The 27,646-nt window shown below is 38.9% G+C and overlaps 2 protein-coding genes across 3 annotated transcripts in view; both read right to left on the minus strand.

The window, feature by feature from the left end:
* Positions 1-27,561, minus strand: part of CDK14 (cyclin dependent kinase 14) — an 835,688-nt gene extending 808,127 nt beyond the window's left edge. For both annotated transcript variants that reach the window (XM_073238870.1, XM_073238871.1), the window contains exons 1-2: positions 27,508-27,561; positions 25,649-25,734 (exon numbers count right to left, since the gene is read on the minus strand). The gene's annotated coding sequence lies outside the window, so the exon portion shown is untranslated. The remainder of the gene's footprint in view (positions 1-25,648; positions 25,735-27,507) is intronic.
* On the minus strand, positions 16,836-27,581 carry CLDN12 (claudin 12). Its single transcript, XM_017671522.3, has 3 exons — positions 27,508-27,581; positions 25,649-25,734; positions 16,836-20,087 (listed from the first exon to the last, which is right to left on the minus strand). The coding sequence occupies exon 3, from the start codon at positions 20,052-20,054 to the stop codon at positions 19,320-19,322; it is 735 nt and encodes a 244-aa protein (XP_017527011.1). The 5' UTR covers positions 20,055-20,087; positions 25,649-25,734; positions 27,508-27,581; the 3' UTR covers positions 16,836-19,319.
* Positions 27,582-27,646: the final 65 nt, after the last annotated feature.

Genomic DNA, 27,646 nt, shown 5'->3' on the forward strand with positions numbered 1-27,646 from the left:
TGCAGGCCACTGGGCCCGTCTCTAGAGGCCTGGAGAGGGTTCCCACGACCCCAACTACGGAGACCTTGGCAGGGTTTAAAGGCCCTTTAAAGGAGGGGAGAACAGAGTAGGTAGCCCCCATGTCCACCAAGAAGGATATGGGCTAACCCGCTACCCACAGCTTGGCCCTGGGCTTGGCGAGGATGATTGGGGTTTCTGAGTCCAGGCATCTTCAATCTTCGAGGATGCCCAGCAGGTCTGAAGGGTAGTCTTTTGAGAGCGTCTGTCCCCCACAGGGCTCTGCCACCAGAGGAGGAACACCCCCTAGTGGACAGTCTACTTTCCAATGACCTTGCTTACTGCAGCTGGGGCATGGTTTGGTCAGTATGCGTGGGTTGGGGCACTTCTGTGCCCAGTGCCCTTCTTCACCGCACCGAAAGCAAGGGACTGGAGGTTCGAGTCAATCTTCAGGGACACCCCGACAATCTCCACGAGCCAGTCACAGAGCAGCTGTTATGGCGCGACTCTGTTCTGCCATTCAGGCAGCTGACCTCTTCTCGCTCTCGTCCTCTTGGGCATGAAAAACCTTGAATGCCACATCTACTAGGTTTCCTAAAGGGATCTGGGGACCATCTTCAGCCTTTTTAAGCTTGCGCCTGATGTCAGGAGCTGACTGAGTTATAAAATGCCTGTCCAGGAGAAAGGAACCTAACGCTGAGGCTGGGTCAATTTTAGTAAAAGCTCCTAGGGTTTCTTTTAGGTGCTTGAGGAATTCTGACAGGTTTTCATCAGGCCTCTGGGTAATTTCTCTAAGCTTATCATAATTGATGGCCTTTTGGGCGGTTGAGTTCATACCCGCTAACAAGTAGTGAACCATGCGATCCCGGCACATTTCATCCTCGGGAGAATTATAATCCCATAGGGGTTCTTGTAGAGGAATTGCTTCTCTGCCCATAGGTTCCCGTTCATCTGTGGCATGGGCCTCATTGGCACAGTGCTGTGTCGCTGCTGTGACATGGTCATATTCTTCTGGGGTTAGAGTGGATTGGAGGACTACATGTACATCGTGCCAGGTGAGCTTGTAAACTCAAGTGAGAAATTTAAACTGTTTAATGAACATTAGGGGGTTGGAGGAAAAGGACCCCAATCGCTGTTCCACTTGGGACAAGTCTGCTAGGGAAAAGGGAACATGAACCTGCACTACCCCTTCAGCTCCCGCCACCTCCCTCAGAGGAGCCATCACATGAGCCTGAGACCACTGTGACTTAGAGCGGTTTACAGGAGGGCTAGACCACTTGGGCGCTAGCCGTGGCGAGTAGGACGGTGGCGGGTTTGAAGAAGGGGAAGGAGGTGACACTGGCAGTGGGGGATACAACTTGGGAATTGATGCGGAATTTAAAGGCTGGGGACTAGGATATGGAGGAGTTTTATCCATTTTTTCTGAAGTGGAGTTGGCACCTGTGGAGCAAGATGGCGGCGCAACTGGAAGAGAAGGGGAACAAGATGGTGGAGAGACTGGAAGAGAAGGGGAACAAGATGGTGGAGAGACCAGAAGAGGAGGGGAACAAGATAGTGGAGAGAGAGAGAGAGGAGGAGGGGTGAGGACATGAACATTGAGGAAGGGAGCTGGCCCCCTGCAGTGGGCCTGGAGGAGCAGGAAGGCGGGTAGCTGAGATCTTCCACTGAGTCTGTCAGAGAAGAGCCTCCCAGTAATAGGAGTGGTAGAGATTGGCGGTCCTTGGCAGAGGCCTGGGCCAACAAAACTTGGGAAGGAGTACACTTAATACACAGATGTGGGCGGGTGTGCAAAGTCCAAAAAGTCTGCACATATGGATATCACCCCAATTTCCGCTCCGGTGGCAATAATTAGTCAAGTCAGTGAGGAGGCCAAAATCGAAAGTTCCCTCGGGAGGCCAGCAAGATTGATTGTCCAAGGGATACTGAGGCCTGGCCTCAGAGCAAAGGAAGACCAGCTTCCATTTGCGAACTTCCTGGGACAAACATAGAGTAGCCAAATTAGAAATGAGATACCACAACGGGGTCTGAGCCTCCACTTTTGAGGGCTGGTTCCCCATGTCTGCATCACCCCCTCCTAACTAATCCTGCTGAGAGGAGCGCCCAGCGTCCCAAGTGCGCCAAGTCAGGGGAGACGTCCTGGGAGCCTGGGTGAGGGATGTCTCCCCCACTGCAGGGCCAGGGGCGGGTATCCTGGATGCCCGCAGCGGATGGGCTGGATGCCCCAACCTGGACGTAGCTACGATTTTGGACAGACCAGGTGAAACGGAGTTAGGAAGGGATACAGATGGGGGAAACTGAGGGACTCACAAGAAAATAGTCCATGCAGAGGAGAGCAGGCTGAGGTCCTGGGTCAGGGAGGAAGGGGGGCAGGGCCACCGATGGCCGGTCAGGGCCCTGTGCTCACACCCCTTCCCAGGTTTTTTCAGCACCAAATGTAAGATAAATTCTAACCGAAATAAGCAGGAGACGAGAGGCAACAAAGGGCCAGGCAGTTTATTTGAGTGCAATCCTGGGCGAGGCTCACCAGTCTGAAACATAGGCTGGAGAAGTAGCCCCTAACCAGATAGGCAGGGGATTTTTATAAGCACAGGGAGGGGGGGGGAGTGGGCCATGCCAGGGTCTGTGGGGAATTTTTATTGGCTCAGGGTCGGGTGATGGACAGCCAGAGGTCTCCTCCTTCTGGATGGAGGAGGTCTGCATCTGGGGTTTGTCAGCACGTTTCACGGGACTGGAATCCAGGAAGAGCTGTCCATTCCTTCTTTATATGGCACAGAGCTATTTGGTGCTGTCTTAGCTCCATTTGCACTGTCCTCGCTTTCCTCCCTCTGGTGCTTCCAGCCTTACAGTTTCTTCATTTGTAAAATGTGTATATTCACTGTTTCCCCTTCTTACAGGTTTGTTATGCAAAGGAAATGAGATAATACATATGCAATACTGTTTACTATTATAGAAATGTTTGAGAATTCTGTGTATACAGTTTTCACTGATTTCCAGATTAAATTTCATAAAAAGCCAAGCATAGTTAAGATGTTGGGGGCAGGGGGTATAAATACAAGCACTTTTTGGGGAAGAAGAGTAGATTAACTTTGAAGTCTCAATATCAGGAGAATGATAATGTGTAAACAGGACTTAATCCCATGGATTCTCTTTAGAAGAGCATGTACAGAGGTGTTTTAGTGCTTTTTCCCTAAGTTACTTTTATTTGAAGAATTTCATTCTTCTGTTACTAGATTCAGATGTTTGATAGAAATTAAGATGACTTAGGTTATTTTTGTTGGGATAAGGACTATCCTCTGGGCTTTACTTTAAATTGGAAAGAGAGTGTCAACTATTTTCTTATTTTTCTCTGAAAATGTAGAAAGGTAATGGTTAAAAGCACAAACTCAGTAGTTTTACTGTGGTCTGAATCCAGACTTTGCCACTTACAAGTGGATGTCAAGTTACTAAAGATCTCTTTGCTGTAGTCTCTTCTTTAGTAAAATGGGGATGATAATGGTACCTGCCTTTAAGCGATTCGGATTTTAGGGAAGGCAATCACCCCTTTCTCCAGGGGTAGATCTAGGTTTTGTGGGGCCTGAAGCTTACATTTTAGAGGGATCTCTCTAAGAAAATAGTATAAAATTATAAATACAAAGTAAGTATAAAGCTGGAGAAGGAGCCCTGAAGGTTAAGCTTTATTACCCTCCTGGAACATCTACCTCTGCCTTCCTCCACTCCACAGCGAGGAACCAACTGAGAAAGTCTACACAGGAGTCAGGTAGTTGGAAATCAGAACACAGTCAAATAATCCCTTATTTACAATTCAAGATCCAAGAAGTTCTAAAAACCAAAAATGTCTTTGTAACTCATTTGGCAGTAAAATCCACTATCAGCTGAACTCATTAGACAGTCAAATCTAATCTGAATTGATGTGATACAGTCTTAATTTATCCCATTCAGTGTGAATATTCATACCTTTTATGACAGAAATAATAATGTATTTAATGATGGGGATTTGTCCCAGAACCCGAAAATAAATGAACCATATAACCTTTCTAAAATCTATGCTCTTTAGAAATCTACTAGTCCCAGGAGTTTCAGATAAGGGATTATGGACATTGTCAGGTTTATTACTGATAAAGCCGAATTTAGGAACACCTCAGAACCCAAAAAGTATAGGTAGGGACAGCACTGTCTGGAGCAAGCTTAGTGTACAGAGGGCTATAGAGCCCTCAGGGCACGAGAACTGTCCTGGCAGGGGAAAGCGCTGTAGCTGCTCTTCTCTCAAACTCACCATTCTCCCAAACTCGTCTGGAAGAAGTTATATAAGGGGACAGATTTGAGAAGTCCAAAGAGTTACTCCCAAATGTTCTCCTCCTAGGGAGTCAAGTGGAAACACGGGAAGCAGAAATAAATGTCCCCCACTAACAATGGAATTATTGTGAAGATTAAGGGAAACCCTGACTTAAAGAGCTTAGCCTTGTTCCTGACCCACCGGAAGCCTCAGCAGATGCTCCTGTCATTGCTGTTATTGTCACACATAAACCTCATGCACTAAAGTAATTTCCCTTTGGCCTCAATCTCAGGACAGTTTGACCCTTTCTGACTCTGGTCTCTCTTTCTTAGGGCATAAGGTGGCTGCTCAGAAGAGTTAGCATTACCCTCAAGAAAATGCTGGCCTTTAAGCAAAAGATTTTGTCTTACAATTTCATTTTCTCTCTCCTTTTCTTGTATCTCTTTTGTTCTGATTTCTTCACCCACTTATTTTACATTATCTGATATATTTTATTTATTTTTAAGCTGTATGTGTTTTCACTACTTTAAATTCTTTCTGGAACTAGGATGAGTATAATTATATAAATAATTTTAAAAGAATTCAAAGAACATCAGAAGTATTTGTTATTACACATAAAGTATGGATGAAATCAGTTCAAGTATAGAGGAGAAATCCAAGGATTAAGAAGTATTGCATGACTGAAATTTGGTGGAAGAAATAACCTTCATGTCAGATATTTCTGTATCCAATTACCTTCTGGTCCCACAAACCAGAAATTTCTCCTTTTAAAGACATTAATGAAATATATCACCTTATTTTATAAGAAATGCCTCACAAATCAAACTCTTTAAGGATGAAGTAGATCACTGGAATGAGCAACTGAGAGAAGGGCAGTGCTGAGCCTTTGGGTAAGTAAAACATAAGCTACATGAAATTACAGTTAAAGAATCCTAAAGAGATCCACACATAGGAATTAATCAATTCTGATATAATTATTTTTTTACTTTTTATAATCTCTGAAGTAATATATGTCCACTTTAGAGAATGTAGAAACTAGAGAGTAATATAAGAAAATGATAAAAATTACTCGAATCCTTCAACTTTGAGATCATTGATAACATTTTGGTGTAATATCCATCTAGTGTTTTTTCTTTGCATAGATATACTTTTATTCTAAAATGAGATCATATTTTACTTAATGTTTTATAACTTGCTTTTTCAGTTAACTACAGATCCTAAGTACCTTCCCATGTTATTCAATATTCCTTTAATATAATTTTTATAACATAAGTAACAAATGTTCAAAGTAATATGTTGAAATAGTAGAGAACTGGAGAGAGATGAAAGTAAAATTCTCCTTATTTTGCCAATATTCAATTTTAAGTATGACATAAACTAAAATTGTAAAGGAAAAAAATGGATATATCTGACTAAAGAAAAATTTTAAACTTTGCAAGGTAAAAGAAATAATCAAAAGAATAAAAAATAAATGACAAGCTGGGAAAAATATTTTCAGTTCAAATGACAGATAAATGAAAAATTTCCTCAATATGCAAAAACCTTTTACAAAAAAAAAAAGAAATGCTTAAAAGCAGTAAATTTTAAAAAATGGGATAAAGATGTGGGTTGGCACGTTGCTGATAAGGAAATTCAAATGGACAAATAAACAAAATAAGAAACAAAAGAAAGAAAAAGAAAAAAGCCATTAGAAGATAAACTGCCCCACTGAGAAGAAGTGAAAGTTAAAGCAAAAATGCACGTGTTTGGTAATGCTCATTGCTGGGATGATGTGAAGGACTATTCTCAATCATGGACATGTAAATTGGTGCAAAGGTCTCTGAAGGGGGAATTGGCAATATCGACATTCTAAGCACACATCTTTTCACTCAAGGATTTCAATACTTAGTCTTTATCCCATATAATTAAATATATAGAGAGACATATAACAGGGATGTTTGTTATAGTATTGTTTGAATAGCAAGTTCTCAAATTAAGTGAATTTAATTGAGGAAAATAGTATGTGAAGCCATTCCCTGTAATACTTAAGATTAACCACTAGATGTCAGAACTGTTCCACAAAAATAAAGTATAGCCAGGTAATGGAATATGAAGGTTGGAAAGAATTTTCCATATATACCCCTTCACTTTAAAATAATTGGTACTTATACATGCCCCCCAGTGCAACTCTAAAACAAGGACAATTCTCTATATCACAAAGTACTCTGCAGAACAGAGCATTACACAAAATGACCTTTAATTTATCTTGCATTTTTTTTTCACCAAGAAGTATTGAGTTTTTACATGCTTCTACAAGGTTTTAACCTAAAATCCACTGAAAGTGAGCAGGTTCATATTGTATATGGGGGTTTCCAGGAGGAACTCAGGCTTCAAGGAATCTCACCTTTAATGTGAATAATACCTATAACTGCCTAGTTGAAGATTAATTTTGAGAAATATAAGTTTCCATTCTGGTATATTAACTGTAAAATATCTCTGGATGAAGTGACCCTTCAAGCACTTATTGCTGAATAGTTTTAAAGACTCATTGGCTTTTCCCTAGGAAAAGAGATGGGGTGGAGTGACAGCACACTAGAAACAGGTGGCTCTTAGCCTGGGTTCCACATGTCTACTCTATTGTCCTTTAACCTAAATATAACACAATTCAGTGTGATCTTACTATTGTGAACTGTTAATACATTGGGAAACTTAAGACCTGAGGCAACATTCATTATGTTAAAATCTGTATTCTCACAGATATTTCCTAAGCTCTTATACCAAGGTTCACACCTTATGCTGATCTAAAATAAAGAAGCACACTGAACATTTTTCCAAAGAAATACAGACGGCCAGCAGGCACGTGAAAAGATGGCCCACATTGCTAATGATCAGGAAAATGCAAATCAAAACCACAATGGGTTATCACTTCACACCAGGTAGAATGGCCACTATCCAAAAGACAAGAAATAACATATTGGCAATGATGTGGAGAAATGGGAACCCTCCTAGGCTGTTGGTGGGAATATAAACTGGTATAGCCACTGTGGAAAGCAGTATAGGGGTTTTTAAACAACTAAAAACAGAAATACCATGTGCCCAGTAATTCCACGTCTAGGAATTTACCTGTGGAAAACAAAACACCTAATTCAAAAACACATATGCACCCTGTGGGTAAAATTGCAATATTTCCAGAATCTCTCACCTGGCTTTAGTGCATCTGCATATCAATAGGTGTTTCCAAGGGGTAGAGAGTATTAGTACATCTACATATGAATAGGTAATTACAAGGGCATGTGAGCGTTTCTCTGGACTGGAGAGGTTGGGTGGAGCTCTCTTCTGCTCCAGCCTGGTCAAGAGAGAGATAGGAGGGCTGCTTGTAAGAAAGAAATGGGTTTCTTAGGTTTATTTCTCCTTTTGACTGATTTCAGTTTCAAAGGTATTATTGCCCCAGGATTTCCACCCCCGCTGGAGTTACACACCCTTATGTTTATTGCCACATTATTTACAATAGCCAAGATAGAGAATCAACTGAAGTGTTCATCAATAAATGAATGGATAAAAGAAGAGGTAGTTCATGTGTACAATGGAATATTACTCAGCCATAAAAAAGAAAGAAATCCTGCCATTTGTGACAATATGGATGGACCCAGAGGGTATTAGACTAAGTGAAATAAGCCAGGCAGAGAAAGACAAATACTGTATGATTTCACTTATTTGTGGAATCTAAAAACACAACAAAATAAAACGAGCAAAACAGCAGTAGACTCATAGACATTGAGAAGTAACTGGTGGTTACCTTGGGGGAGGCGTTATGGTGGGTGGGCAATGTGAGGGGGATAAAAGGGCACCAAAGTCTCAATAATAAAATGAGTTGGTTACAGGAATGGTAGGGCAGCATGGAGAATATAGCTAATGGCTCTGTAACATCATTCTGTGTTGACAGAAACTGCACCAGCTGGGATGAGGATTTAATAATGTGGGTAATTGTTGAACCATTGTGTTATATACTTGAAACCAATATAAGATTCTATATCAACTATACATCAATAAGGAAAATAAAATAAGCATAAATATAATTAGACACAGGTATCACTAGTTTATACTCTTAAACTAATTACTAAGGCAAATATTGAAACCAAATTCACATTTAGTTTCTGACTAAGGAGTTTCAGCTATAAGAATTGCATGTAGATATATGGTTAAATAAATGTTTGGTTTTAAAATAAGAATTTCTTCATTGTAGAGAGAAATAGGAGATGTAAATCAAACAGAAAAGCTTGTCAATTGTGTTAGATGATAATTTTAGAAATAGCTGCTCATTAACTTAATTTTATGTCAGGTATAAAATAAAATCATAATGAACAGGGCTGAGAATTTTCAAATATTGAAAAAATTCTTTCACTTGAAAGGAATTATGTTAACAGGGTGATATTTGTAAGTATATTTAACTATAGATACCATTCAATTCCTAATACCTTCTGCTCATCTCATGCATTCTACAATTTTCAAAACAGGTTTATATTCCTTAATTTATTTGATTATTCTCCTGGAGAATTACCTTTTTTGCATTGATATAAAAAATGTTAACAGCCTATTGTTAATCTTCTCTAACCTACAGGTTCAACTAAAGTAAAGATCTTGAACCTTAGATACTTCAAAAACAGGAAAGTAAATCTACCTATTAAGTTTGTGGACAAATTTTTAAAAGCTAGAAAGGGTATCAGTGTCCAGTCCCTAATCCCCACAACGCTTGTGTCACAGCAGAACCCGCTCAGCTCTGGCAAGCCTCTCCTTCAGGTTGGCAGGCTCAGTGATATCAGAAGACCTCTTCCTGGGCCACCGCACGTTCCGTATTACCTGCCCTACAACTAATGGGTTAGAGCAGCATCTTTTTCCAACATGATGGAGGAACAATGCAGGTTTAAAATGGGTAAGGGCTGGATTCCGTAAAAAGAATTTTTCTTCTGTGTCATATTATTGGAGAACTGTGCAAAATATAGACCCTTTTCTCTTGTAGATCAAGAGTCCTTTGTAGTGTTTCCTCTACCTGCTCCCAACTCCTACATCAGAGAGGAGACAACTTTTCACTGGGCCCTTTCCCCAAGGCTGTTACATCAGAAGTTAAGTGTTATATTTCTCATTCCCATATTCCTCTCTGAAATTCTAGTAGAAGTGGTGGTAGTTCTTTAAATTATTGGCTTAATTAATCTTATTTAGGAAGGCCAGAAAATGCTCATAGTTATATTGTGTTCCCACAGATTCATAATGCATTTTGAATGGTAACATACTAATTACCCAAATCTAAATGTTAGCATGGATGTGGCTTTTGCTTTTTCTGGAGAGAGAAACCATCGATAAAAGAAGGTTCTGATACACAAAGGCACCTGCTTCACTGTCTTCAATCTCAGCCCCAACATTAGGTAACAGAAAGCCAGAACTTAAAGGAAAATCCATTATTTTCTCTCAACTACCCTTTGAAAGAAGGAAGGTGGATGTTACTCGTCTCAACATATATAGACATGGAAACTGAGAAACAGGAACAGGAAGTTTAAGACGCCTACCCAAGGTTGTCCAGTTGGTAAGACAACGACGAGGAACTATAGAGACGTGGGTCCTCCGGACTCCATGTCCAGTATGCTCTCTTGCACCTTACTGGAAAAGGAGATAAGAGAGATGGTTAAATCTCATATTTGTTCTCATCTCTTAAGCAATCCTTTGTTTTCTTTTCAAATCCAGTTAAGTTAGTGCACTCACTCTCTCTCAACTTACGTATACAACTAATTCTCATTATTGGTGGACTCCATATTTGTAAATTCACCTAATTTATTTTTAACCCCAAAATCAATACTCATGGCTGTTCTTGGTCACAACTGGACATGTACAGAGCAGTGGAAATACTGAATGGCCCAACTTGTTTCCTTCTGAGGCTGAACAAGGCAACAGTCTGCCTATTTTCACTCTCATACTATATAAACAGATATAATTTTCACGATCTATTTAGTGCTACAATTTTCACATTTTGACCTTTTCTTTTTTGCGATTTCACTGTTTAAAAGGGCCCTCAAACATAGTGCTGTCTAGTATTCTAAGAAAAGTTGATGTACTTTAGGGAGAAAACGTTATTAGACAAGCTTTGTTCAGGCACCAGTTACAATGCTGCTGGCCATGAGTTCAAATGTTAATGAATTAACAATGTATTTTAAATAAGGTGTCTTTAACGAGAAACACACATAACACAAGGTAATGTAGTCACCTATTGATGAAAATATTGTGATCAGAGGTTTCCAGGAACCTAACTCTCTGTTTCTCCCAGGAACAATAGGCCACTATTCACTAATTCAGTGTTCACAGTGACCTGATTGAACATGACTACTGTAATGAGAATCAACTGTATTTAGATACAATCTCAGTATGGGCTGGCTTGAGGTACATCACCTCAATCCTGTGTAATATCTGGACCTGTCTTGGCTCCCTGTCTTCTCCCCACAGTAGAATCACTTGAGGTCTTCAAAGTAGTACTTGAGGTCTGTTTGGGGTTTGGTAAACTGGTGCTCCATTACCAATCTTTCTTTCAAAGTTGTGAATAAGGAAGTATGTTTCCCTGATTGCAGCTATCTTGGGGATGGCTTGAAAGATGAGGCAATTTGTTTGGTTACCTCACAAGGTTTCATATTTATATCCCCTCCCACCAGAAAAGAGGCCTGCTTTATAGTAAAAACAGTGGAAAAATTCTTTTTCCCAGGCTGTCAGGAAGGGCACCATAATATATATTTTTAAATTATATATTTAGTCACCTTTATATCTCCTTGGGGAATCAAAGAAACTCACCAACTTCCTTGTTTCCAGAGTGGAATAATGAGAAACAAAATTCCTCTACATGAAGTAGCTTACGCTTAAGAGGATTGTTAATTTTCTTAGTGTCTACTAATGGCTCCAACTCAAGTAATAAGAAGGCCTAAGCATCCTGGCTAAAGGGACAGCAGTGGCAATATAAATCCATAATCACCTGTAAAATGCAAAGTCAAAATAGAGACCTCTTTTTGTAAAGATACTTATTTTGATGACCAGCATGAGCATCAATTTGGGTCTGTTATCTGGACTTAGCTTTTAGGAATAATCATTGTAATGAAGCCAGGCATACTGTACTAAGAGCTCTAACTGCATTCCCTCTGAATGATGTCTAATCTTCACATTAACAACTCTAGTGAGGAGATGGCACTGTCTTTGTTGCAGATGGAAATCTGAGGTTCAGAGGATAAGTAATTTTTCCATTACATAGCAAATAAGAGGCAGTTTTATTAGAATCCCAAGGCTGCCTGCCTTTCAGACTCTCCCAGAGTGACCTCATAGAGAAATAGCTATCTAGATAATTTGTGGGGCCCAGTGCAAGATGAAAATGTAGTGCCCCTTCTTAAAAAATTAAGAATTTCAAGACAGTAACCACAGAGTATTAAAACCAAGGACAGGGCCCTTCTGAACACAGGGCCTTATGTGACTACACAGGTCTCATGCCCATGAAGTCAGTCCTGCCCTCATATCACATTGTCTTCCAAAACCACAGATTCAGTGGGAATGCTTATCTGTCCTTGGTATGATTCATGTCTGTCTTCTATGGAAGCATTGCTAATTTTTCTTGGCAGTCTGACTTTGCTTCTAACAAAAAAATTACAAGGCATCTGTAGAAACAAAATAAACAAACACAGAAAGACAGCCTGCCAGTCTTTTGATAAGCAACTGACAATAGCAGGGTTTTTAAGTAAAACATAAGAATCAGATGATTTTTCTTTCTTTGACATTTTTCTCTTAAAAGTCATCTTTCTCTAAAAAAATCCATCTTTCTTAAAAAGAATATCTTAAAAATTTGATCCCTTTACTTCCTTAACAGTCATATACTTTTATTCTCTGAATAAACTTAATTTTTGTCCACCATTCTTTCACACTATCACTTCTAAATAAGGACAGAATTTCACTTGATTTGAGCTGAACTAGAGATAATTCTCTTACTACGAAGTGATGGGACTTCCTTAATTCTTGCTCTATTCCCTGTCAAAGCTAGCTGAATTCCATAGGAATTGGGGTACTTCCTGGGGAAATTTTACTTGTCTCTCCCTATGCCATTTTAGCATTTATGGCTTTCTCTATTTAAGAGTCTGACAAGTTGTACAAACCAGTTGGTGAGAGAAGCAGTCTAAAGAGATTAGGAAAAACTGGCTTTTGGTGCTTTCATTGCTGAGCTATCTATCCCTCCACTTAGGTTACATTTTCTTCAATGAATCTTTTTTACTCTCCAACTAAGGAGCTCACTGTCCTTAGGCTGTTCCTCTCTGGAAGTCCTAAGTCACCCAGTTTGGCCTCTTTTCAGGCCAAGTGGTAGGAAAGCAAACAGACTGAATTCACTGTATTGAAATATCAATACAGTTCAGCTTCCCTCTCCCAACCTTTATCTCACAACTGCTGCTACAGGCTTTTATCTTGCTACTTGTTTTTTAGAGGGAGGTATTGCTTGTTAACTCAAGTGCCTAATGTGTCTTAGAATCAGCTATTTCCTCTTCTACCTGAGAAACTATCAATATTATTTTCTTCCTGTGCTGATCCCAGGAGTAATTGGATGGTTAGATAAAAACAAATGATGCATTTTTTTATAGGTATGGTTTATTTGTTCCTGATAACCATGTAACATAACCACTATGTATATCAGATTAACTTGACTGTCAATGAATTTAACTTCTGTTCCAAACTCCATGTGTGTTTATTTGTCAGTTTATTTCTCTGGTAATAAAATCAGCTACTCACAACCTAACCAAGATTAGAAAGAACTTGGCTCTCAGTCTATGCATAAATCTTTCTCACCTTCCACTCCCAAAAGTATACAATTCAGATAAAGTTGTTTTACCACATTTGGGCAATAAATATTCAGCACTTTCCAAGGGAATCTGGGGTCAAGAGAGATATTTTTTCTGATATGGAGCAAGAAAAGTTCACTTCGTAGCATAAAAATATTCCTCAAGACTGGTCTCCTGAATTTGCTTTATGCTTTTGTATTAGTCATTGATTATTATATAACAAATCATCCAATACTTATCATCTTAAAACAATAAGCATTACTTCACAATTTGTGTGGGTCAGGAGGAAGTTGCAGGCAGTTTACTGGGTGATTCTGTCTAGGGGAGTCTCACAATCAGGTTGCAATCAAGTGTTGGCAAAGGCTGCAGTCATCTGAAGGCTGCTACAATGTTTTTTATGACCTATAACCTCAGAAGTCCTACATTATTATTTCTGCAAAATCTTACTGGTAACACAGGTCAGCCTTGCTCAGTATGAGATGGGACCACATGGGGGAATAATACCAGTAGGCAAGGATAATTAGGGACCATCTTAATGGCTATTACATTCCATCACATCACTCTATCTATCATACAAGAAATAGAAATTCCTTAAATAAGGAATGAGACCAATCTAGTCACTGAAAAGATACGTTCCCTATAAATTACTGAATTGCTTTCCTGGTAACCTATAAGACTTGTGAGATATCACTGGTGTCAATAATCACTAAATCTGCTCACTGATGGAAACAGTGAATAAATTTCTTTCTAGATAACTCTGTGCCACTGTGCTATGCCAGGCTGTTTGAATTTCCTGGCTCTCTATTCTTGATATAGTCCTGTGTGCACTACTGCACAAGACCTCCCATTCAGACTTAAAGCAAGAGGTTAGACTATTCTGAAGGGTAGCTGCTGAATTATTTTAAGTAGGGGAGAAACTAGGTCATATTTGTATTTTATTAGGTTCATTCTGTTGTGCTTGTACAGGGTGGATTTGTTGTAGGGAGGCAAAAAGAGCAATATTAGAGATAAAGAGACCTGCTAAGAGTCATTTCAGAGTCCCTTTGTCACAAAGTTTTATAGCTCTCAGCACTTGCTGTGATTCCTCATGAACTAAGTCAAAGCTCAGCAAAGTAATCTTGCCTAAGCAGTGATGTGTGCTGGTAAATGTTTAAACCAGCTCTAAAAAAAGAAAAGAAAAAGCCCTAACTGCATTTTGCCCATTGGCATAAATACTTCCACCATGGCTAATTTCAAGCTACTAACATGATGTTACTGGATGGGGAAATGGGAGGAGATATATACAGCTGGCCAGTACTACCTGTCTCTGATATCCACTGCTACCTTCAACTCTTAAAGTCATGAACATGAGGGGCCAGTAGAGCTAAAACCCTCATCCACATAGCCAGCAAGGGGGAAGACAAACTTCCTATTCCTAGGCACCTGTTCATTCCAGCACAGGGCTGCCAGGACCTGGGGGTTCTCATTACCTGCAGCAGGCTTGTGGTGCTAAAATCCCTAACTGGGTCTTCCAGACGACAGTATTAGCCTCTGAGAATGAGGGCAAGAAATAGAACATGGGGAGAGGGGCAAAAATTAACTTTTACGTGAATCAACTTGAGTTATTTACTAGAAGCATCCTTTCAAACAAGTCAATCTTGGAGTGAGGCCACTAGATATAATGTAAAGTGCCTTTCTTTTAACGAGAAGCTGTAACTTTTTTGCATAAAGCAAAACCCAGTGAATATATATTGTCTTTATACAGAGTACTTTAGTGAACACAGACCGCTAAAAATCATTCTAGACTCCTGCTAACAGAACCCAGTCACAATGAGTTTTTCATACAAAATAAGGAAAATTTTCTGTCTACATCTACTATGCCACTTTCTTCCTCAAAATTAGCTGAAGAATTTGTTTTATAGGTCAGTCTGGGAAGTTGGTATATTTCCAAACAAAATACAACAAACCACCTCCAAGTCCCCATTAACAGCAGATTTGGATATGAATACTAGGCAGACTATAGTTGTGCTTCCCTCCCCAAGTTCCACAGCCCCGCAGGGAGGTTTAATGGTCTCCAGCACACTAGGGCACAGACAGATTCTTCCTGGGCGAGAGGGTGGTAAATACCAGCAGATACAGAGAATGACCTCCTGGAAAGGTTCATCCAATGTGAGGGAGGAGAGGCAAGCGTGGGAGGGAGCCCTTAGGCTAACCTGTGTGCATGCTTTAGAACTGAGGAGACTGGTAATCAATGGAGATGGGTCAGCAAAATTAAGATCCTGACTCCTGTGGTTCTGTGACTTTGTTTCACATCTCTTCTGCAGGGAGCTTTCCTTTTTAGTTTTTCAGGACAGAAGACCAGATGCAAGCTCTTCAAAATGCCTAAGACACTTATTGTATAACTGCACGTTTCCTCAAGATTATGGCCAAGCTGTGTATTTTCAATGGAAACACCACAAAAGCAATGGTGTGACCTTATCATTAGGTCATATCTGGAGATGCGTGGTGTTGGCTTGTCTTATTATTGGTGATAAATTTGATCACTCAGTTAAGCATCTGTCTGCCAACCTTATATACTATAGAGTACCTATTTTCCCTCTGAAATTAACAAATAATTTGTGGAGCAGTATTCTGAGACTAAGTAAATATCCTGTTTTTTAGCATACTTTTACAAACTAGTTTTAATTCTAACAATGTTGTCACAACTTCATCTTCTTTTTCTATATTATTTGGTATTTTACTGTAAGAAATAGCTTTCCTTTCTACCAAATTATATCAGTATGGATTTTTGCTTTATTCAATGGGTTATCCTTTAATATTTATTTTGATGCTCAGATTGTCACAAATTTGGTCAGTGGAAACCTTAAACTGGCTCCTGTGTAATATGATAAGCTTCCATCATTCTCCGAGCATTTTCTTTCTTTCTGAAAGAACAAGATGTGCTTGCTGGGCTTATCTTGTACTTTCCCTATTCCAGGAATGGAATCAGTTTTTTCTCCACAGAGCTCCATGTAGGCTGTATTTTTAAAAACTGGTTCTTGGATAGTGGTTGCAAGTAATATGTTTTTCTAATTTCTGGTTGGTAAATCAGTTTCTTGTGAATTTGGATAGCATGAAAGGACTCCAGCATTTAGTCACCTTCAGTGAATGTGCCCAACTGAGGGGCAGACTCCGGGTTGTGGAACATTCACATAATCAGCTCGGGATGCCCAGCTCAAATCAGTTTCCAATGCAACACACAGCTCTGCATCTAAGGTGCTGTCACAGAGCCATGGGTTGTCAGGAGAGCATGTGACCAGCCGCAGGAGGCTGTGATCCACATGTGATCCACAAAGCTAAATGCTCATCCCAGGATTCGACAATTACAAGGTGACTTACCTGTCAGGACCACGTCTCCTGACAACCTCAAGTTCTGGAGAGTAAGGAAAGGTCTTCCTAACTAACCATTTGAGAACTCCCACTCTTCAAAATCATAGACCATTAGAAAACCCCACTGATGAGGTAAATCTGGCATGCTGACTTCATTCAGTGTTTTTTTTTTTTTTGTGGAATGTAAACAGTCCAGTTAACTAGAACCATTCTTTGAAATGGGTGAAGAGTCTTGATGTTTCTGGAATAATAAATCTATGTTTTCCCATTCCTTTCCAATTGCTATTCTATAGTGCTTTAAATGGGGCTGTCTTTTTCAGTTTACATATATTTGAGAAACACTTCTCAAAATATTTCACCTTAAAGCATTGAGGAAACTGAGAACAGAAACAAAACCTTGTAAAAATACATCTTTTAATAAACATCAAGAAGTACAGTGCAGTTTACTGAGGTTTTACATTGCAGTTTACAGCAAACATTATCTATTGTAGTGTATAATTACAAGTAAACTTAGGTTTCTTTTTTTTCTCCCATGGCTGGATAAACCAAATCTGGTATATCCTACCACATTTAAGGTTGTTTCCAAGCTGGCTTCTTTAAAAGGCCCTTAACATTAATGGCTTGTAACGACAAAAAAAGATAAACCCTATCACAATGATAGCCTGATGAGTGCTCAAAAGTTTCTAAAAAGAATTATAAATATTTGCTTTCCTTGGATGGCTTTGAAGAATAGCTATTGATAGCAAATATGAAATATTAAAGAAAATAAGAGAAACAGTTGTTTCTTTTGCCCAGTGAATCCATAATAAATACTAATTTGAGGCTAAAGATTTTGAAAAGAATGGAAAAAGCTTAAACATTTATATTTATGATCCCATGGATTAAAAACTGTCTATTATATTAATAGCTGAATCTACTTTTCTTTAATATGGTTTATACAAAGAATGACAATGGTGGAATTCTGACATTTCTGGACAAATTTATTGAGAGAGGGGACTAAAATTAATTAGCAAAGGGGGAAATTAATATTAATCTCAAAATTCTACCTGCCATTACCTTGGAATGATCAAGACTTAGCTATGTCTAAGAAGAGTTAAAAGGAATGGAACTGAAGGAAATCACTATAATTAAAAAACCATAGTCTTGCATGCTTTCTACTGATGACAAAAGTATACAACTGGATTTGCTATATACATAACCTAGTGTTGGAGTTAGAAAAACAAAACAGTACCACTTACATCCACAGAAGTACCAAAATCATACTGATCTACAAAGAGACATAACCTGTTAACCATGCAACTAGCTGTTTGTGATATCTGTATTGGTTAATAGAACAAAATCCTTAGGAACATAGTACTCATGTGCAGCAAATTAAATCAAGGGTGTCAGCAACTCAAATTCCTAAGGGTAAAGGTCCAATATTCCTGAAATTCTAAACATTCATCTGTGTTAACATGGTTTCATGTAAATGCTACCCCATTAGAAGAGAAGATTTTAACTATTCTTCTCCCTTCAACACATCATCATACTTTCAGAGGTGAAAAGTGAACAACTTAATTTCTCCACCACTTTTGCCCATTCTCATTAATCTGACATGGTGCTACTACAGTGCCCAGGCTAAGGTAGGTGCTCTAAAGGAGCCAACGAATTGAATTTCTAAGTTGCAGAATATTGCTGGTATTGTACAATAAGCCTGTCTGTCAGATGCCATGTCTCCAGTTGAAATATATTCCTGGATCAAGGATTGAGAACGTAAGAACAGTGCCAATGAAGTTAAGTCTGTTTCCTAAGTTTGCACTTCTATATAAAATTAAAATTTCTTAGTGGATGGGGCCAGATCTCACACTTCTTATGTATCTCCTATAACACCTACTCAAGTGTTGGGCAAAGATACAAGCTCAAGGAAATAATCAGTGATGGGGGTAGGAACTCAATCAGCGGTGACTGTGGTCATGGTGAAGCCATACTTACTTCACTAATCACTCAAGAGTGAATTTCTGATGTTGTCACTGAAGAACAGATGCTTGCCCCTACCACTGTCTAAAAGAGAACTTGGGCCTCTTTCTTTCTTTTAGTCATGAAGAGATTATACATGGACACGAGTACCACTTAGTAGATAGTATCTGGAAAAACGTTTTTTCTGCCTCAGAGGAAGCACCAATCCATTACACGGCACATTTTAATTCCAATTATACAATTTATAGAATCATTAATTTCTAATTATGTTAAATGTTATCAATACTAGTAGATATTGAAAATGTTAGGCTTATTCTCTCTGACTTCACTTAAAATGCATTGTACTTTTAAACACTGGCATGAGGTAGAAGGTAAGGACTCACAAAAGAAAGTAATCTTCAAAATAACTAACTCTACACGATATAATTAGCCCCAAGCAAGAAGAAAAGTTACAGCCTTCAGCTGGTGGACTGACTACTGTTAAAATATTACTCTAACCTGAAAGAAATTTCTTATATTTGAAATTGCCCTTTTGTCCCCCAGATTAAGGTATAGAAAAAGGACAATACATTCTGAGATATTCATAAAGATGGCATATACAACAGCTTCTTTGAGCCATCATTTTTCACTTTACCATGTTGTTCTAAATCATTTCAGTCAAGACACAGGTTCTTTCTACTTGAATACTGATCAGATATCAATACGGAGGTTAAAAATCCTTCTAGCATAAGAAGCAAGATTAAAGGAAAAATTTTTAAATAATGTACTTTTCATAAAAACTAGCAGCACTTCATTCTACCAGGACATACAAATTTGGCCTCATTAACTGGTCAGAAACTAAGGAAAATGTACACAGGTCCAAAACAATTCCTTATATAAGGGATATGTGAGGCTACAAGTTTTCTTTAACAACTAGTTCCCTATTAGGTGGTGTGTGAAACTACTGGAATGTCAATTTCAATGGCAGAGAGGCGGGAGCGTGCTGAATAGGGCTGTGCGTAAGTATGCATACTGGGAGGATGGCAGTATAGTGGTTGCCAGAAAGGAGAAGGCAAAGATTTGCATGCACAGTACCAAATAAACAGCAGAAGGGAAGTCATAAACAGGCCCCCAGCACTAGCCATAGTGACATACACTGCATAGTCAAAGGTAAAGACTGGCTCAAACTTCTTGTTCAGATAAATGTTATAAAATATGACCCAGATGGATGGAGAGAGGCTTACAGTACCAGCCAGGAAAAACAGCAGCCCAGCCACCAGGTGGCAGCCTGCACTATTAACCAGACACTTGGCCAATTTGATGTTGGGCACGGAGGACCTGAAGGCAGTGTTGCACATTCCAATCAGGCAGAGCAGCAGGGCGCTCACTGCAGTCAGGATGCTGAGAGGCAGGGCAAACTGGAGGACCCGCAAGTCCAGCTGGTCAACAGAGGAGTACCAAGTAGTGTCGTACATCAGGCAGTCACTGCTCCCATCATACCGGGCACACTTCACCCACAGGCCTGTGTAAACAGTCAGGTTTTTCTCATTTCTGTTGAACGTGATCAGTCGTAATTTTCTCCAGTTGGGAAGCAGGGTCCCCGCAAAGAGGCCTGCTACTGAGGCGATTCCACACAGGAAGGAGAGGACTGTGGCTGCATGGACATCCCGACAGCCCATGGCAGGCAGGCTTGTACAGTACTGTCAGTCAGACTAGGGGGTGACACACAAGAGGACAAATCATGAGGGGTCCGTAGTAGAGCAGACCAAGAAGGGGAATGCAAACTGGCAACACAACTAATGCCAATGCCAAGAGGGAAATTCTGTCTCTTGTTTCCTATGTATAATATAAATGTATATGAACACATGCGCATATGACCTCCAAGCACAGGTACACATATGTATTCTAGGTTACCACTGACTGGGTCATGCAGCAGCCAAAGTCTTTAGACATGAGTATTTTTCTTCGGAGCAAAACAGAGGAACAACCAAAATAATTTTAAATTCTCTTAACATCACATTTCAAATCCTCTCAGTTGTCAATTTCAAAACCACTCATTCAACACACATACATCAAGCACTTTCCTGTCTCATGCACTCAAATACAGAGGAACAGAGCACTCACCAACCTGAACTATAAACAACACAACTATGAACAACATACAGCACAAATGCAGCCTCAAGTGTTTGTGCAAATGTAAAATGTGACTAGCATGCAGCTGAGACAAAGGCAGCTCATAATGGACAAGAAGCATAAGGGAACAAGCACCTCAGGACAGCAAGTGGTTGAGGGCAGACTGAGCCACACTGCTTTGAGTCCAATTCCCGCTTCCTCAATTACTAGCGAAGTGGCTTGGGTCAGCTACAGAACTTCTCTGTGCCTCATTTTCCTCACCTGTAAAGTGGGAAAACTAAAAGTGCCTATCCCACAGGTTGTTTTAAGTATTAAATGAGTTAATATGATGTCAAGTGCTTACACATCTGGTGCATTGCAGGTGCAATGAAAGTATTAACTACTTCTTAGCACTCAGTGCCCAGATCAGTGCTTGGCACACTAGAGCAAAACCTCCAATTATAAAGTAAATAAGCCAGGTGGATGGAAAGTATAGCATAAGGAACAAAGTCAATAATACTATATCTTTGTATGGTGATAACTGGTAACTACACTTATCGTGGTGAGCATTTCATGATGTATGTAACTGCTGAGTCACTATGTTGTACACCTGAAACCAATATAATACTGTATATCAACTACACTTAAAAAAAAGAGAGAACATTTGTTGAATAAATGTAAAGTAAGAGAAAGTAAACATCTCCTTCCTATATAAAGGCTCACTGGGAAATTACAAAATGTAAATGGACTACTGTCCTTTGAGTTAGTCAAATAAAAAGAAGAAAACAAAGGTCCCTGAAATTACTCTGCTCTACAACTTCCTGGTAACTTGCATGCTTTCTAGGTTATTATGCTATTATTAGTTACTGGTTGTCATACTACTACTGCTCATATAAGATGAATGCAAAGACTTCTGAAGTAATGACAACCTATCTCTATTAATGCTATTATAAGGAAAAGGAAAAAAAGTAGCCAGGCCTTTCTCTCATCCCAAATTAAAAAGTTGTTTTCTTTTTCTGCATATAAACTATAAACACCAGTTTCTTATTCAGCTTTAATTTCTTCGAGAGTTTGAAACTCACTCTCCAAACACCACTCAAATATATTTTCTCTGCCCTCTATCATGTCCCTCATGAGGCAATAGCGTAGACTACTTCAATAAGGTAGTATAGCCATTTCATTAGTCAGAACATGACACGAGGGCAAAGTTGAGAATATTCTTCTTTCTGGATATAGTACACGTTTAGAGAATCCATTATACTTTGCAGGGTCAAGTATCATCTGCTGAGATGGTGTGGTAGCATTCCCAGGAGTACAGGGGTCAGAAAGAAGACCAAAAAGCTAGGAAACTGGGTTTTAAATGTGTTTGAATGGGAGGGCACAACTTTCTTCAGAAAACAATGTATCTGGTATATTTAACTTATCATATAAACTGGGACTCATTTTACTAGCAGAAAATATATAGGTATGTGTACAAACATATATATACACACAAATATTTAAGTGTACAATACAAAATCAGAGTTTAAGCACAGTAACCACTTTTTGAAGTCCTTAAGTATAATTAGTTCTAAGTTTCTCCATTAATACCATGAATATTAATTTACTACTTGCTTATCATGTTGTCTTCCATCAGTTATTACCAGAAGTAGCAATTACTTAAGAAAAAGTTATAGATGAAAATACAAAGGAATTATAACTCTAATTTTTTTTCCTTGCAAATTGGGGGGAAAAAGCTGTCTTGCTTAATTTTAGCAAACAGGTTTGAGGATGTTTACACTGGTAAAGGCTACTCAATTTCAAATTTTGGATGTTAGACTCCAAAGTTTAGCTTCTTGTTGGTTTTTGCTCATTCACCTATCTGCTCCTCCATACACTGTGAGCAACCTGGATAATGCCTGGCATGCAAGTCATTCTAGGAATATTTGAATAAATGAGTACTGTGCCTTGTTCCAAGATCACAGTAACTCACAAAGGCTGGTTACTGATAATGTAGAATTGGACAAGGAAGTAGCTATTACTAAGCAATCATTCATTCAATAGGTATAAACTTAGTTATCAGCACATGCAAAGTACTCTGGTAGGCCCTAGAGGAACACTGAGGACACTAAGACCTGGACTTAGTGTGTTAACAGTCAGACTGAGGGAAAGAATATGCTGTTTTATGAGAACTCACAATGCTGATAGTAACCAGTTGTGTGTTACCACATATCCAGTGATTTTTGTTAGATATTATGCGAAGTGAACCAATAAGGTACCTGTTCATAAAAATGTTTCATCTTGGGTTAAAGAAAGACTAAGCAATGAAAGGGAATGATGACTCGATCAAAGTTGTGAAGACAAGAAAAAAGTTCCCTCTCTTTCAAAGCTCCAGAACTCCTTTTGGTAACTAATGTGTTTGTACTAATATTTTCTTTTTAAAACAGCAATGGAGGAAAAAAGAATTTTTGCCATGTGAAAACCCTGTGGGTGTCATAACCCAACCACGATTCCTTCTTGCTTTCAGAGGTAGGGGACATACACATATTATCAATGTATTTGAAATTTCTCTGACCAGGCTGCCCTGTAACCACTGGTTTCTACAATGCACAAGGAATGAGAAACAAGATCGATCGGGATGAATGATTTTATTATTAGTAAGTAAATTCTTGTAGTTCACAGCCTATGGACTATCAAATGACATTAATGAACAGAAGTAGCTCAATATTTACTGTAGTATCAAGTGTGTTCAAATTTATCCTGCATTAAATCAACACAAGTGTTTTATCAGTCCCCTGAACTTGCTTTTGCTGAAACATTCTTAGCTCAGATCCCAAAGACTAAAAGTCCTCTTTACAGAGCCAGCAAGGATACCACGGCATTTTTCAGAAGGGAAATACTATTAACCTCAATCCTTTAACTGAATTTCAACCTCAGTTCTGTAACCTCAGAGCTGTAAATAAGGTCCCTGCTCTTTGTAACTTCCTTTGGATACTTTTTATCCCTGTTCTTAACTGCACACATGTATGATTTGGAAAGTCATATACCCCATTAGAGGGATCAAGTTACATTTTCTAGCAGTATTTGGGAGAAGGACTGTGTTTAGTGCTTTAAAGCTGAAAGATAATGCTGACTCTCAGGTTAGATCTGTTCATATTCAGAAGGTAAAAAGACCTCTACTCTTGTGCTATTCCAATTTTGAATCCAGAATAATTTGTTTCATATGCAAATCTAACCATTTCCACTATATTTACCATTCAGTGGCTTCCTATTTCCCTCAGAATAAAGTTTCTAAGTTCCAAATCCCACCATCTGGTTCCTGCCAAATTCTCACCCAACTTACACACTATAGTCTGTATCTGCTTTTCTTTTAACTTTTCAAATTTTATTTTTAATTTGGCCTAGAGCTTTTACTCATGTTATTCTTCCTCCTAGAACTTTCTTATTCCCATCCTATTGCTTGCTTAGCTAACAAGTATTCATCTTTGTAGTTTCCAGGGAGGCTGGCCCTAAACCTGCCCTCTCCTCTGCTGCCCTGAACCTTCCCCCTGCCCTTGATTATGTGCTCTGGTAGCACCTTGGTACTTTTTCTTCAGTAGCAGTAATTATGCTTTTAATCCTTGTTCAGTATTTATCTTTGCCACCAGACTGTGAATTCCAAGACAGAGAGCCTTCTGTTTTACTCACTGTTTCCAACACTAGCACACTGAAGGCACGCAATTATTTATTCAATGAATGAACAAACAAATGGAAGTTCCATATGTGTATGGTCAGGAAATAAAATTATAAATCTGCTCTATTATCAGTCCTACTCATTTATTTCATTCATATTCTATGTTCTGAAGCCTCCAAGCTGCTTCTTGACCTTGCTTTCCATTCTTTATTGGCCAAAGTCTCTCCCATTTCAAAAAAATAAAGTTCACCTTCTTTTCTAGAAACTTCCCAAGAAAGAAAAAGCCATTCCCAGGTATTTACATACAGACTAGGCTTCCAAAAATACAAACCTAAGTTTGACAACACTGGTTAACTTTCACGATTAGGGAGTCAATCAATTATAACTGTATTGATTCTTGCATTTTCAACTTAATAGGTATGTTATGTACTGGGTATACCCCTCTTTTCAGAGTGGTTAATAAATCAAATGTTTGCTTATGAAAACTAAATAATTTACTGTGTTTGTACTAATATTTTCTTTTTAAAACAGCAGTGGAGGAAAAAAATTTTTTTGCCATGTGAAAACCCCTTATTAAGAACTGTAGAAATGCACAAGCCTAAGAACACCCTTTAATATATCTGAGGAGCACTCATGAACACTAGCTGAGTGACAGCTCTGCACTGGGTCTTATACACAGATGTGTGGGCTTGTTGTTTCCATCTGAGAGGCATCTTGGTATTGTAGCCCAGGTGACCAAACATACAAATGCCAGTTTTAACCTACCATCTGCAAACTGGGCAAGTCACCTATGTCCTCTGAACCTCAAATATCTCATCTGTAAAATAGATGTGAGATCATGAATAGTAAAGTCCTGTGTAAAACTGAATATGGTCAGAAATTTAAGTTTGTGATGATTATTAGTAGGCGTATTTATTTTCTTTAGGGGAACATGCTTTTCTTTGGACTCCTAGCAAACAACCACAGATGATCACAGCCATGTTTCAGTAATGACAGGGCATTCTGTTTGGAGTAGAGCAAATGAAATAAGTACTCTGTTTCAAAACCACTTGACATTTGTTATTTGATTATCTGTTCCACAGTAACTTTCAGAGAAGTAGATGAATAAAATTTGGTATACAATTAAATGTGATCAAAGATATCACTTCAAATAAAAATGTTTTTAAATGGGTATCTGTTCTGTGGTTTTGAGTAGAGCTAAAAGATGTCTGCAGCAGGAATAGTGGTTAAGAGCTTTAGGAATTCACAGACCCATTACTATGTACTTTTTCAGGGACAGTTTCAAGGAATAGCCTATGAGAGTACATGTGTAGCAGCACCTACACTAATTCTTGATGGTAATACTAACAGTCTCTTCTCTCTGTAATTTGGGTTTTCTTAGAAACTATAGGTCATCAATCACTGCACTCACGAGGGAGGTCTGTCCTTTGTTGAACAAGAGAAAATGTATCATCTGATGTAGGGTTGCAAAAGGAGGAGAAATAAGATATAATCAAAGAATGTACTTACTTTTTGAAGCATTTGATAGTTCTAAAACTTAATCAACTTAGAAGAAATACACGCACATCTGAACAGACAGTAGAGATGATCTGGGGCTAAAGAAATAGGAAAAAATTTCCCAAATTAATACATCTTTAAAAGTTTAATTTAAATTCACATGGTATTTTGAAAAAGAACTATAAATCATCTAAAAATCAGTGAAATGTTATACCAAAAAAGGTGGGAAGCTTTCTTTTTTATTATTATTATTTTTTTATTTTTTTTACATGAAGAACATTATGTTTACTAGGCTCTCCCCTTCACCAAGTTCCCCTCACAAACCCTTTACAGTCGCTGTCCATCAGCGTAGTAATATGTTGTAGAATCAAAGGCAGTTTATCCTCAAATTCACACATTATGTATACGCAAGATACAGAAGAAAAAACTGACCCTCATTTTGTGATTTAAGAAGACAGGAGAAAAGGATAAAAATCACTTTACTGTCACTGCATAAAGAGTATCGCCAATGATTCTGTAACAGTAACTGGAATAGTGGGGGTGAGGTTTTAATAATACCGGTAACTGTTGAACCACTGTGTTGTATACTTGAAACCAATATAAGAATATAAGAATGTATATCAACTATACTTCACTTAAAAGAATCACTTTATTGTCTTGGGAATAAATTATCAATATTTAATGAATTTTTAAGACCCTTTTCATGATTATAGAGAAAAGAATAAGGAAGGCCAAATAAATACTGAAAAATTAGTTATCTTGGGAGGAAAAAATTTTCTTTTATAACTTTTAAAAGGATACTGACAACAGAACTAGACAAATCAATGGGTATTGTGCATCCTAAAATTTGCAACTAGGATGCTTGTTGAGTTTACAGTTCCACCAATGGCTCACCTGACATTTAAATGTTTTCATTTCTTTCTTTTTTAGCAAAGGATATAGTGTTACTATACTCTATTGGAAATGGGAAGTTATTAACCATTATTCTACACTTGAGGTTCTTTAACTTGCCTGCACAACTTCCACTTCAAATACTATTTATCTCAATAGGTAGGATGAGAAAGAAAACTTATAAAGGCCTGAGAACTTCCTGGATTAAGGCGTTATCACTTGCCCTTTTACAATCATTATGCAGAATGTTGTGCACAACAGTCTGTACATTAGGGATTTTAATCAAAGTATTTTTCTTGAGTTGGTATCAAGTACAAGTACTCACTTCAAAGTCAAGAGAAATCGTTTTACAGTTAAAAACACACACAACAATCCCTGAGCAATCATTTTAAGTGGGGCACCGATTGTGGCCCTCCTCTAGCAGGTGAGGTCAGCTTCCAAGGCCTGTAACCCAGAATCTGGGTTTCAGAAGAAGCAAATCAAGCTTCCAGAGCAACCCGCACTCCCCCTCCACTCTTCTCCGTCCCTTCCAGCTGTGTCCTTAGGAGCACCAGGGCTGGCAGAAAGAACAGCTCTCCTGCTCAGAGCCAGTGGAAAGCTACCGCAACAGTGACTATTACCACTCTCAGAACAAGCCCATTCCTGCAACACTGAGTGGTTTGAACCGCGAGCAGATCATCATTACACAACCAGCAGCAGCTGGTGATTCGAAAATAGCAACTTGCAGCTCCACATCACACACTGGCAGCCAAACCCCAAGCCCTTGGCTGCTCCGACAAGAACGCCTCCACATTTCCATACTCTGTACACAAACGTTTTATGGCTTTACCAAATTCCTTGTCACTCAGTGTTCACGTTCACAAATGTGGTCAGCATTTTTCAATGCCCCTGATTCCCTTCGACTTAACTACTTTACACAAAAAACCCTCAACGACTTATGCAAAAGACCCAGAAATCGGAACATTCCTGACCACACCTACCTGTTTCTCAGATCGAGGTTATTTCAGTCGCCCACACTGAGGAGCCTCTGAGAGAGCCTCCCTCTCCGCGTCCAAGGAAGCGCGTCCCAGCGAGCCGCCCGGAGGCTTTTGGGAGCGTAATCAGGTTCCCCCGAGGCCC

The sequence above is a fragment of the Manis javanica genome, chromosome 6 (genome assembly GCF_040802235.1).
Source record: "Manis javanica isolate MJ-LG chromosome 6, MJ_LKY, whole genome shotgun sequence".
In the NCBI taxonomy this organism is placed as follows: Eukaryota; Metazoa; Chordata; class Mammalia; order Pholidota; family Manidae; genus Manis; species Manis javanica.

What these genes read in the sequence shown, in the direction of transcription:
- CLDN12 (XM_017671522.3), bottom strand. Translation starts at nt 20,054, where the DNA reads ATGGGCTGTCGGGATGTCCATGCAGCCACAGTCCTCTCCTTCCTGTGT.